A 12167-nucleotide genomic window follows, 5' to 3' on the forward strand; every position below is an offset into this window, starting at 1 on the left:
CCTGCTACTTGGTACTCTGATAACCGCCTCTCTGTGCGGTGCCTGCTACTTGGTACTCTGATAACCGCCTCTCTGTGCGGTGCCTGCTACTTGGTACTCTGATAACCGCCTCTCTGTGCGGGTGCCTGCTACTTGGTACTCTGATAACCGCCTCTCTGTGCGGTGCCTGCTACTTGGTACTCTGATAACCGCCTCTCTGAGCGGTGCCTGCTACTTGGTACTCTGATAACCGCCTCTCTGAGCGGTGCCTGCTACTTGGTACTCTGATAACCGCCTCTCTGAGCGGTGCCTGCTACTTGGTACTCTGATAACCGCCTCTCTGAGCGGTTCCTGCTACTTGGTACTCTGATAACCGCCTCTCTGTGCGGTGCCTGCTACTTGGTACTCTGATAACCGCCGCTGGGTGTGTGCGCGTGTGCCTCCTACTTTGCCTGCCTGCCGCCTGCCTCTCCCCACTGCTCAGCTGGGTCACTGTGTGAGTATCCCGACATCGTCGTCTGCGTTTTGTGGATTCGGAGACCCCCCCCCCCCCACCCGCTGCTGGGGACGTTCCACCGCTTAAGCGGCGCGGAAGCTTGCAGAGCAGAGGTCGCAACCGGGTACCCGATACCCGTACCCTACCCGATACCCAGCTACCCATACCCGGCCGGGTATGGGTACGGGTAGCCGTTTGCGACCCTGGTGTGGCCGGGTACGGGTAAGGAATCAAAACCCGTTTGCGACCTCTGGTGCAGAGTCGGAGCTGGCGCCCACTCCGCCCACAGGGGGCAAGCTCTCTGCAGCTCCTCGCTGCAGCACCGTGGCAAACGGTGCTGCCCCAAGGAGGCCTTCACCCGGTAGTGGTTTGGCAGGGAGGCTGTAACTTTGCGTCTTCATTTCCCGTGACTAAATGAATAACAAAACATTTATTTGGCGATGCTGCTCCGTTGGCAGTGATGCACAATCCAGTACAACACCAACAGCTCGACACATTCATCGGTAACGGTGTGACCCTGAAAGTAAAAATATATAATCGGGGATATTTTGGCCGGTGATCCTTCCTCATAGCACGTGAGAGCAGGAGAGTAGCCGCAAAGATCGCTTCCATCATGCTGCCGGTTTTAATGTAACGCTGTGTTTTTATTCGCGTGATGTTTCGTTCATTAAACTAGCTACTTTTTTTCTTTTTAAAGTTGAGGTCAGCGGGTGCGCAAGTTTTGGAAGGGTGCATCGCTGATGTCCACAACATCAGCAGCCTGGACGTGTCCGACAATGGTGAGGAGCCGTGTGCACAGCCCCCGTCGTGCCGGGGGGAGTCAGAGCCCCGTTCACGTCGCGGTGTCACGGCGGTAAAACAACAATGTCGCTTTTATCGCTGCGTGTCGCTGCGTGTTGCTGTGTGTCTCTGTGTGTCTCTGTGTGTCTCTGTGTACCACTGCGTGTCGCTGCGTGTCGCTGCGTGTCGCTGCGTGTCGCTGTGTGTCGCTGTGTGTCTCTGTGTGTCTCTGTGTGTGTCTGTGTGTTGAGTATCTCTGTGTATCTCTGTGTGTCTCTGTGTGTTGTGTGTCTCTGTGTGTTGAGTATCTCTGTGTGTCGCTGTGTGTCTCTGCGTGTCGCTGTGTATCTCTGCGTGTCTCTGTGTGTCGCTGCGTGTTGCTACGCAGGCCTGGAGTCCGACCTGGCCACTCTAACCGTTTGGCTGTGCAAGAACCGCTCCATCAAGCATTTGGCGCTGGGCAGGAATTTCAGCAACATGAAGCCCAAGTGAGTTGCTCACCATTTGTCGTCTCAGCCCGGGGCGGCGCGCGTCTTGACAGGACGGGACAGTTTCCACATCTCTCTCGTGCTTCTGTTCATGATGAGACACTCGGCGTAGGACAGGGGCGAATTGCGCGCTTGCGCGGAGGTTCATGAAACCCAACCCCCGCGCACTCTGAGACCCTAATACATCATACATAATAATACATAATAATACATAATACATAATAATACATAATAATGCCTAATACACGTTGACTGTAATACGTAAGCTGAGCAGGCAGATGTGCCTCCTGCCCACGTCTGCTCCTCCTCCGCATCAAACGTACAACGCGTCTTTCTCTTGCAGGAACGTGGGGCCAGTTCTGGATAACATTGTGCAGATGATCCAGGACGAAGACTCGGTACGTGTGAACTTTGACCCAACCCCCTCACACCTGTGTGTGTATGCATGTGTGTGTATACATGTGTGTGCGGCCTGTGTGTGTATGCATGGTGTGTGTGTCCGTGCGTGGTGCGAGTGTGTGCACGTGCATGTGTGGTGTGTGTGTATACATGTGTATGCGAGAAGCACGTGTGGTGTGTGGTGTGCGTGTGTGTGTGTGTGCGTGGTGTGTGTGCGTGTGTGGTGTGTGTGTGCGTGTGTGGTGTGCGTGTGTGGTGTGCGTGTGTGTGTACGTGCGTGGTGTGTGGTGTGTGTGTGCGTGGTGTGTGTGTGTACGTGGTGTGTGTGTGTGTGTACCCGTGGTGCGTGCGTGTGTGTGTATGCGTGGTGTGTGGTAGCTTGGGTGGAGAACCGTGAACGTCGTGATTTGTGCACTGCACGATGAAGCCAACGAGCCTCTTTCGATTTTTTATCCTCACTCCTGGATATCAGCGATGGAAGTCTGAACCAGTCTTGGTCCTCCTCTCTATGTCTACTCAGCCTTACACGAGTACCCGGTGCACTGCGTAGACATCGGTAATGATGAGACAAAAGGTGGCCGGGGTGTGGCGCTGGCCACACCACCCGCTCGTGCGCCGTGCCGGCCCTTCAAAGGTGCTTGCTAGCAGCACCTGCCTCGACTGCCTGTTGAGGCGACACGGGCGATCGCTGCTTTTGTCCGCTGCTGCTGCTGGTGCTGCTGCTGCTGCTGCTGCTACTGCTGCTGCTACTACTACTGCTGCTGCTGCTGCTACTACTGCTGCTGCTGATGTTGCTGCTGCTACTCCTGCTGCTGCTGCTGCTCTGTGCCGTCTGCAGCCTCTGCAGTCGTTGTCCTTGGCGGACTCGAAGCTCAAGGCAGACCTCACCATCGTGATCAACGCCCTGGGAAGTAACACGTCGCTGACGCGCGTCGACCTCAGCGGCAACAGCATGGGCGACATCGGGGCCAAGATGCTGGCCAAAGCCCTGCAGATCAACACCAAGCTGAGGCCCGTTCTCTCTCGCGCGCTCGCGCGCTTGCCGGCGCGTCCCCCTTCTCCCCTTTCGTCCATTCGCTCTTCCTACGGCCAGTGGCGGGAATGTGCCGCGATGCGACGGTGCCCCGGAGAAACCCCATCACGCATAGCAGGGGGCGGGGGCGGGGGGCGACACTCACAGGGGGGCGTGGCGCCGCGGTGGCGAGATGCCCGATGGTATACAGGAAGTCGTGGGTTCGATCCTGACCCTGACGTCTGTATGTTTGGAGTTTGCACGTTCGCGCCGTGGTCAAGTTGGGTTTTTCCCTTCACATTTAGAATCAACATCATGCGTTTACAGTATTTGGCTGCTATAAATGTCCACACGATGATAAGCCACTTTGTTGAGCTATCGTTTGTGGCCTGGTCGCTTCTGAAAAAGAGCCACGTAGCTCAGTGGGCCTTACCTGGTGAAATAAAAATGGTTTAATTTCATTTTTTTTTTAGTAAAGCTCCGCACAGATTCAAGAATCCGTTGCTTTGCTGCCCCCTCTTCTGGCCATCTCGCGGCCTGCCCCAAACCGACATCGCCTGCTATTCGCAAAACGGTCTCCCGCTCGAGTGCCAAACAGACTCGATCCTGGCGGCATTGGCAACAGACATCTTTTATCGGCTGGTTCGCAGTGCCGGCGTTTCCAAAACACCACGGGTGCGTACCGGCAAACTTTTCTGGGTGGTTCCGATCCCTGCACCGAGATGTTTTTTCTGCTGATGGGGAAAAAATGGCAGCAAGCGCGAGCCGCTGGACCAATCGGTTTCACTCGCTTCGTTTATTGAGATTCGGTCAAACTTAATGACGCCGTCCTACAGACCAGTAACACCGACGAGTCCTAATCAATATCGTCGGGTGTTTATTGATTAGAATGCATTATTGTCCAGTTTAAATGTGATTGGTTGTTCATGTGAGCTCGTGATGCCTGTTGTGAAAAAGCCGGGTTAGGTGACACAGTTATTCTGACTTCTTGGATATATCCCTGAGCATGTTTGACTCGGGTTCAAGCAAAACGTCACGTATCTAATCCGCTGCTAAATTTATTTGTGAAGATTGTTCTCCAACTCTCCCACAGAGAGTGAGTGAATGACTTGAGTGGGTGGACAAGTGACTGAGTGAGTGACTGAGCTGGAAAAATAATAATCGGCGAATTGTCAAACGTTTGTTGACTGCCTGCCCATTTAATTTGTTTGACCATGTCGGGTGGTGGAGGGTATTAACGACACAAATTTGGTCGGATCATTTACGTGGCCTAACCCAAAACTCGATGACGAATTCATACCGGAACTTCTCCGTTGACATTTTCCACCGATGGATAGAACCCACGGGGAGTGGCTCGGGCCCTGCCGCTCTGCCACCGAGTGTGCCGCTGCTGTTGAGGTGCGCTCACTCTCGCTCCGCTGTCGCCCTGTGCGCAGGACTGTGATCTGGGATAAAAACAACACGACCGCACAAGGCTTCCAGGATGTGGCGGGAGCCCTGGAGAAGTACGTCTCCTCTGTCCGTACCACATCCGTGTCCTGTGGCCTCTCTGTGCGTATCACATCCATGTCCTGTCTCCTCTGTGCGTGTCACATCCGTGTCCTGTCCCCCCCTGCCCGTGTCACATCCGGTCCCCATGCGCGCGTGTGTGTGATGAGCGTTAGTGTAGCGGTTAGCAGGAATCGAACCGAGTTTGATTCCTGCTCACAGCCAACACCAGTGACGATTATCTGAACCAGTTCTAGGCCTCCACTCGGTTGACTCGGCTTCAAACGAGTACCTGGTGCGATGCATAAAGCCACTAGGGAGACAAAGGCAGCCGGGCGTGGTACTGGTCACCTCCACCCTCGTTTGCCGTGCCGGCCTTCATAGGTGCTCGCAAACCGCACTTGCCCGAACAGACTGTTCATGCTATATGGGGGGTCTTTGTCTTTGTGCGCGTGTCCACGTGTGTGCACGTACACGCGTCGTGCACGTGAGCAGGAACTACACACTGCGGTACATGCCGACCCCGGTGAATGACGCCTCCGTGGCCCTGAAAGCGAATCCCGAGAAAACGGAAGAGGCCCTCCAGAAGGTGGGTTAGCGGTGGCGCTACCAAGCGCTACCTGGCGCTACCTGGCGCTAGCTAGTGCTACATAGCGCCAGGTAGCGCTACCTGGCGCTACCTCGCGCTACCTAGCGCTACCTTGCGCTACGAACCCGGCGGCGACCCGAGTTCGTGTGTGTATGTACTTGTGCGTGTGTGTGCGTGTCTGTATGTACTTGTGTGTCTGTGTGCGTGTGTGTGTATGTACTTGTGTGTGTGTGCGCTTGCGTCTGTGCAGATCGAGAACGTGTTGCTGCGGAACCACGAGAGTCGGCGCTTCTCCCCCGAGCAAGCGTACCGGCTCCAGCAGGGCATCGTGACGAGCACGTCGCAGCAGGTCGCCGCCCCCCCCCCCGCCCCCCCTTCCTCGCCATCGTCACACTCCTCTCCTCCGGCTTCACCGTCACCGGCGGCAGCGGCGGCGGCGTTCGACCGCAACCCGCAACCTGGGAAATCGGTTACCGGTTCCCAAGGCCAGGAAGCGGTAACCGATTCCAGTGCGGTGTCGGCAGCGAACGCACGCAACCGACTGGCTCGCGCGAACGTGCCAAGCCGCACGGTGACCGCGTCGTGGTGCGTTTGGCCCTCGTGTCTCGGCTGAGAGGTTAAAGGCGCGCGGGCCCCTGCAATGTCTCGCTCGCACCGCCGCCGGGGGGAGCGGCCGCCACCTGTGGGGTGTTTGCTCTCCACGCGATGCCGCTTGGGAGGGTGGTGACCGTCGCCACAATTTGCCCCACCACTCGTGACCTGCCAATCGGCTCAACTGTGGTTGTTGACCATCTCTACCGCTGGGTGGAGAGAGGGTGGCTGGGGTCGATTCATGAAAATGTGGCCCCATTGTTCCACCTGCCGCACCGGGAGATGGAATCGAAAAACGGCTACATCTGGATTGCAAGTCCGGCGCGCTCCTGACGGTTACACCTCTGCGTGTGTCGAACTTCTTTCGCGCCGTGCGTAGCCGACCGTGCTAACCCGAGATCGTGTGGCAGCTCCCTTGGTTTCTCGGCAATGTTCACCGCATCTTCAGCTCGCTTGCTCTCGGCGGTTGTTGTCCGTGCGCTACGTCGCTCGTCCCGTTGGAACGGAGTCCGCCGCATCACAATTCCCAGAATCCCACACGGTGCCGTCGGCGCTGCTCACGGAACGGCCGCGAGAACGACGGCGCGAGGCTGTCGCGAGGGAAGCCGCCGCCAGTGCGCTGCACATTGAGAGCACGAGCGCTCACTGACGGAGTTGGCCCGGCAACCCAATGTAGGACCGCAGAGCTTGGGCAATTGTTGGTACCGCTTCTGGTTGCCTTCCTTCTCGCTGGCGCTGTCGTTTTCCCCCCGCACCTCCGTGCAAAAATCCCTGCGCGCGCCGCAAACTGCAGCAACGGTGCGAGATGGCCGCTTGCGCGCATGACGCTGCACTACGATGCAACGTCTCCGCTATTGTCGTGTATTTAGCAGGTAAATTAAACTTTATTTTCGTTATCTCGAACCGTGAGGCCGGCACGTGGGTTGCCTCCAATCCTCACGAATGACGTCTCGGGATCTTGAACATCCACTCGAAAGCAGACGGCGTTCACGGTTGGACGCAGAGAGGACGTCTGTGAAAATACTCGGGCATCCGTGAAAATAACACGGAGAGATTCTTGGCTCATCGGATTCCCCCAATGAAGATTCTGATTACAATGGTTAAATCACACTGCCGCAGTATGGGAAAATCCCCTTCCACTGTCTCTTTATCCCAGTCTCTGCTGTTAACAAGCGGCAGCACCTATGACACACACGCACACACACGTGGACGCTGCGCACAACCCTGCCATGCCCCCCCCCCCCCCGCGTGCCGTGGTGTTGGCTCACAGATGGTGGACCGCATGTGTGTCAAGGTGAGGGATCACCTCAACTCCCTGCGCAACGTTCAGGCGGAGAGCGCTCGCGACGACGTCAGGACCGCCGAGTCTCTGGTGCGCGACGCCAAGAACGCGCGCACGGTCAGTTCACCCCTCCCCTCCGCTCCGCTCTGCGCATCGCCCGCCCGGCACAAGTCTCCCAGCCGTCACTCGCACGCCTGCTGAGGTTATCGCCTCGGTCGTTGGTTGTTGTACGGATTAATCTCCCCCACCCCCCCGCCATAGGAATGAGGAATTTCCACCATTTGGCTCAGGGCTGCGAACAGATGACCACCATCTCGGTGCCCATTCGAGCGGCAGGAAATCTCCACCAATCGCGGCAATGCTGGGGCTCGCGCAAACCCAACCCCTCTTTGTGGGGGGAGTCAACGGAGGACTTGCTCCAATCTGTACTGCCACAACAAAGCCGGATACCGCGGGCCCGCGGACCCCACAACGGCGATTGCCGCTCCGTTTCGCCATGCGCCTGCCGCGTAGTGATCGCTTACGTCGCGACGCCGTGCGTGTCTCGCCCCCCCCCCCCCCCCCCCCCCATAGTTGCTGCCCAACCTGTACCACGTGGGTGCCGAGGCGTGGTACGGAGAGAGCGGCGCCCGCGGGTCGCCCATTCAGGCCAAGCTGGAGCTCATGGCCGGAGAGCTCACCGTGGTCGTCGAGAAGCAGCTGGAGGTGAGGCGGGATTCTCCACCGCAGCACACCACGCAGCCCCGCAGCACACCACGCAGCACACCACTTAGCCCCACAGCACACCACTAAGCCCCACAGCACACCACGCAGCACACCACTTAGCCCCACAGCACACCACTTAGCCCCACAGCACACCACTTAGCCCCACAGCATACCACGCAGCACACCACTTAGCCCCACAGCACACCACTTAGCCCTACAGCACACCACTTAGCCCCACAGCACACCACGCGGCACACCACGCAGCACACCACGCAGCACACCACGCAGCACGCGACAATGTACATGTACATTGTGTGTAGGGCCATGACGAGGTGGTTAATGTCTTCATCAGACACAGGCGGGCAGTGTCTGAGATGACGTGGACGCACACAATCTTCCCTCGGCCATTCGGCAGATTAGAATCCTCCCGCCTTTCGCTATTCAAATATGCTGACCAATCGGCCAATCAGAGCTCGCCTGGCTCGCGGCCGAGGTAGTAGCAGGCTGAGGTAGTAGCAGCTCCCAGCGATGTATTCAAACAGCAGAGTCGGCTAATTACCGAGCATCCTCCTTCGGTGTCCTGACACGTGTATCGGTGCGTGTGTGTGCGCATGTGTAGCGGTGCGTGTGTGTGCGCATGTGTGTCGGTGCGCATGTGCGCGCATGTGTATCGGTGCGCGTGTGCGCGCATGTGTATCGGTGCGTGTGTGTGCGCATGTGTATCGGTGCGTGTGTGTGCGCGAGTTCATGTGGGGAGTGGTGGCACAGTAGTTGGCCCACTGCGCTACAAACCCAGAGACCTGATGTAATTGGCATGATTTGTGTGATTGCCGTGATTGCCCTAATTGATTTCCCCTGATTGAATATCCGAGATTGTCCTCGTCGATTTCCGAGATAGCCCTGATTGGCCGGCACGGTTGGCGTGATTGCGGGGCTGCCCGGTAGACGCTGCTGGACTCGATGCTGGACGCGGCCCAGGCGCTGTGCCCCCACGTGATGAGGCCGGGCGGGGAGATGCGCGAGGAGCTGCGCGCGTCCAGCGCCGGGAAGGTCTCCGTGCCGCAAGACTTCGTCCGCAAGGTCCTCCTCACGCAGGCCGCCGCCGACATCCTCAATAAGATCAGGTATCCCGCACTTTGTCACGATTGACCACGTGCGTGTCCGTTTGTGCGTGTGCGTGCGTGGTGCTGGGGAGCGGTAGTGCAGCGGTTAGCGCGCTGCGCTACGAACCCAGCGAGCCGAGTTTGATTCCTGCTCACGGCCAACACCGGTGACGATTGTCTGAACTCAGTCCTGTGCTTTCCCTGGCCCTAGCATAGTTCGACCCAGACTCAAAGTGGGCTTGTCCTGGTAGGATGGCGATGGTTAAGTTTTATTTGTATGTGTTTGCAATACCTTTCAACCCCTTATCAGCGCCCTACCTTGTTACAGACCAATTCAGACCGTATTGGTCACCACGTGCCCCTTATAAATCTCAACGTTCATCCTACAAAGTCCCATCACGAGGGACAAACACAAACAAATGTACAAAAAAATTGCCCATATTGAAACGGCTGTACACCGTATGGACCTGAAAACTCGATTTAACTGTACAAGAATACGGGGTAAACTACATGGGTTGACAGGTATGAGTTACACTCCGTCAAATGCACGTTCACGTGATGGCAGTGGTGATTTGACTCCTCGCTTCCCGTCCCGTGCATATAGCGAAAGTACGAAAGTGTGAGTGAATCGGGGTCGGTCGCGTACGAGCGTTATTGTTCTCGAGGGCAGCCTGTCCTTCGGGTGATTTGATTACCTTTCTTGTACTTCACACTTCTATCGTGTTTGTGTTCTGTTTGTTGTTGTAACGTTCTTACCCCATGCCCCAACTGGACATCTGTGAAAAAGAGTTCGAGAGCTCATCGGATTCCTCCAGGATAAATATTCAGATTCTGATTCAAATAAGCACATGGCACATGTGCCGTGCTTGCGTTCATAGGTACTGCTCGCTAACAGCACTTGCCCCAACCGCTTGTTAAGGTGGCACGCGGGTGATGCTTGTCCTTGTTGCCGTGTGCGCTCAGCGAGGTGAAACTCGCCACGGCGTCGCACCTCTCCGACCGTCTCATGGACGAGATCCTGGGCAGCCTCTCCACCTCGCAGCATCGGCTGGTGAGTTCTTCTTCGCGTGACGTCGGCAGCCGTTCTCTGTTTGCCCGCTGGATGCGGGGGGCCTCCTCTCGTCTCCATCCACCTCGTCGCTCCGTCTCCGCGACGGGTCGTCCTTCCTGGCGTGTTCGCTCCTTCGCCTGAATGTCATCCCGCCAGCCTCGAGCATCGGCCGTCGTCTCTCTTGGCCGCCATGCGTCGCTGTGCATGGGTGCCATGGATGGCGAGATGTTAACTACCTCGCCTGGTATACAGGAGGTTGTGGGTTCGGTCCCGACCCTGATGCCTGCTGCTGTATATTTGGAGTTTGCATGTCTCTCTCCCCGTGGTCGCGTGGATTTTCTCCGGGCCCTCCACATTTTAGAAACGTGCGTTTAGGGTATTTGTCTGCTGTAAATTTCCACGTGATAAGCCACTTCATTGATCCATCATTTGTGGCCAAGTCGCTTCTGAAGGAGTAAAATAAAAACAATTTAGTTTATTTTAGTGTGTGGGCATCAAAACAGCCCTCACCTATGACAAAAGAACTCCCGCCTCCTTGATGGTATAGGATGGTAACCGTGGTGTATTGAGAGGAAGTGATATTTTGGGGGAGAAAGCTGAAAGACCGATGCTCATCAGCTCGTAGCCTCATGGCGCTCACAGCCACATCGGTGGCTCATGGGATGCTGGACAGGTATGGGGGGGGGGGGGCTTGGAACCTCTCCACCGTTAAACTCATTCACCACAAAACTACAGAGGGAACACCAAACCAAGCTTGTGTCGGAGGCCCCGAGGGAACAGTGTCTTCCACTGATGGCAGACATCCACCAAAGAAACCCCCTTAAAACACAACATCGCCTGGTCTCAGCGACCAAAGCTAAATTTACAAATCAATCTTCAATTCCATCAAGACAGTAACTTGCAGCAACCGCACCTCATCGCCATCCTTAAGGGAAAATTGGTGACGTGACCTCAGATTCCCCAAGGAAGAGGTTTGCAGTTTCTGAACATTTATTTGAGGTCTTTGAGGTGGGGTGACCGGCTCGGGCTGCGGTGCACGGCCTCACCGCGTGTCTGTCCCTGCACGTGTCTGTGCGTGCGTCAGGGTGAGCACGTGCACCGCTCGGGACGCCCCGTCCCCCGCGCCCAGCGGCGAGACTCGGAGGAGCTCGACGCGCCGGAGGAGGGAACGCGCGAGCGTCGCGGCGACGAGAGAGAGCGTCGCGGCGACGAGAGAGAGCGGCGCGGCGACGAGGCCGCGGGGACGCACGACGCCGAGCGGCATGAGGACGCGGACAGCTGCACGGTGCCCGAACCCTCACCCAACAGCCACAGGAACACTCACCACACTTCTATCTGAACCCAGACGTAGCCCCTAACCTCACCCTAACCCTCACCCACAAGCCACAGGAACACTCCCCATACTTCTATCTGAACCCAGACATCGCCCCTAACCTCACCCTAACCCTCACCACACTTCTATCTGAACCCAGACATCGCCCCTAACCTCACCCGAACCCTCACCCACAAGCCACAGGAACACTCCCCATACTTCTATCTGAACCCAGACATCGCCCCTAACCTCACCCTAACCCTCACCACACTTCTATCTGAACCCAGACATCGCCCCTAACCTCACCCGAACCCTCACCCACAAGCCACAGGAACACTCCCCATACTTCTATCTGAACCCAGACATCGCCCCTAACCTCACCCTAACCCTCACCACACTTCTATCTGAACCCAGACATAGCCCCTAACCTCACCCGAATCCTCACCCTATGCGAGGCCCTCACCGTAAATCTCTCGCTAAACCCCTACGCCAGTCGAGCCAAGTGTCGTCAGAGTTCATGTAAAGACGGCGCCATCAAAGCGCCCAGTGCCGTGGTCGCTCATTGCCAATTTATGATCAACGCCGTCCAATTGCAATATTACACGGGAAGCCAGGTGATGCTTTTCGATTATCGTAGACACGTAAGCTTGCCAGGCCTCGGCACTTTTAATGACGAGCAGTTGCACGCAGATGCAAATGGAGTTTGACCGCACGCCCAAAATGGACGGTGCCGGGTTCTGGCTGCTTTCCCGTTTGCCTGTGGGTCGTTCTGTGTCTCGTGAGAGTGAGCAAAATAACTACACACGCTGCACATTCTGAATGATTGAATTATGCCGATGATGACTGTGTTTGAGGGTGGATGCCGGCACTGTCCTGGTCTAACGCTTCTGTA

General features: G+C 56.7%; 1 protein-coding gene across 3 annotated transcripts in view; it reads left to right on the forward strand.

Moving 5' to 3' along the window:
* The window catches only part of CARMIL1 (capping protein regulator and myosin 1 linker 1), a 47277-nt gene that overhangs the window by 22581 nt on the left and 12529 nt on the right, over nt 1-12167 (forward strand). For all 3 annotated transcript variants that reach the window (XM_061572196.1, XM_061572194.1, XM_061572195.1), the window contains 12 exons: nt 1173-1254; nt 1644-1743; nt 2087-2141; nt 2981-3153; nt 4591-4659; nt 5138-5231; nt 5482-5580; nt 7093-7221; nt 7678-7809; nt 8755-8933; nt 9876-9963; nt 11048-11248. In XM_061572196.1, the coding sequence (XP_061428180.1) occupies nt 1173-1254; nt 1644-1743; nt 2087-2141; nt 2981-3153; nt 4591-4659; nt 5138-5231; nt 5482-5580; nt 7093-7221; nt 7678-7809; nt 8755-8933; nt 9876-9963; nt 11048-11248 (1401 nt within the window). The remainder of the gene's footprint in view (nt 1-1172; nt 1255-1643; nt 1744-2086; nt 2142-2980; nt 3154-4590; nt 4660-5137; nt 5232-5481; nt 5581-7092; nt 7222-7677; nt 7810-8754; nt 8934-9875; nt 9964-11047; nt 11249-12167) is intronic.

Source organism: Lethenteron reissneri, chromosome 49, assembly GCF_015708825.2.
Source record: "Lethenteron reissneri isolate LAM-NWPU_2019-01 chromosome 49, ASM1570882v1, whole genome shotgun sequence".
Classification (NCBI taxonomy): domain Eukaryota; kingdom Metazoa; phylum Chordata; class Hyperoartia; order Petromyzontiformes; family Petromyzontidae; genus Lethenteron; species Lethenteron reissneri.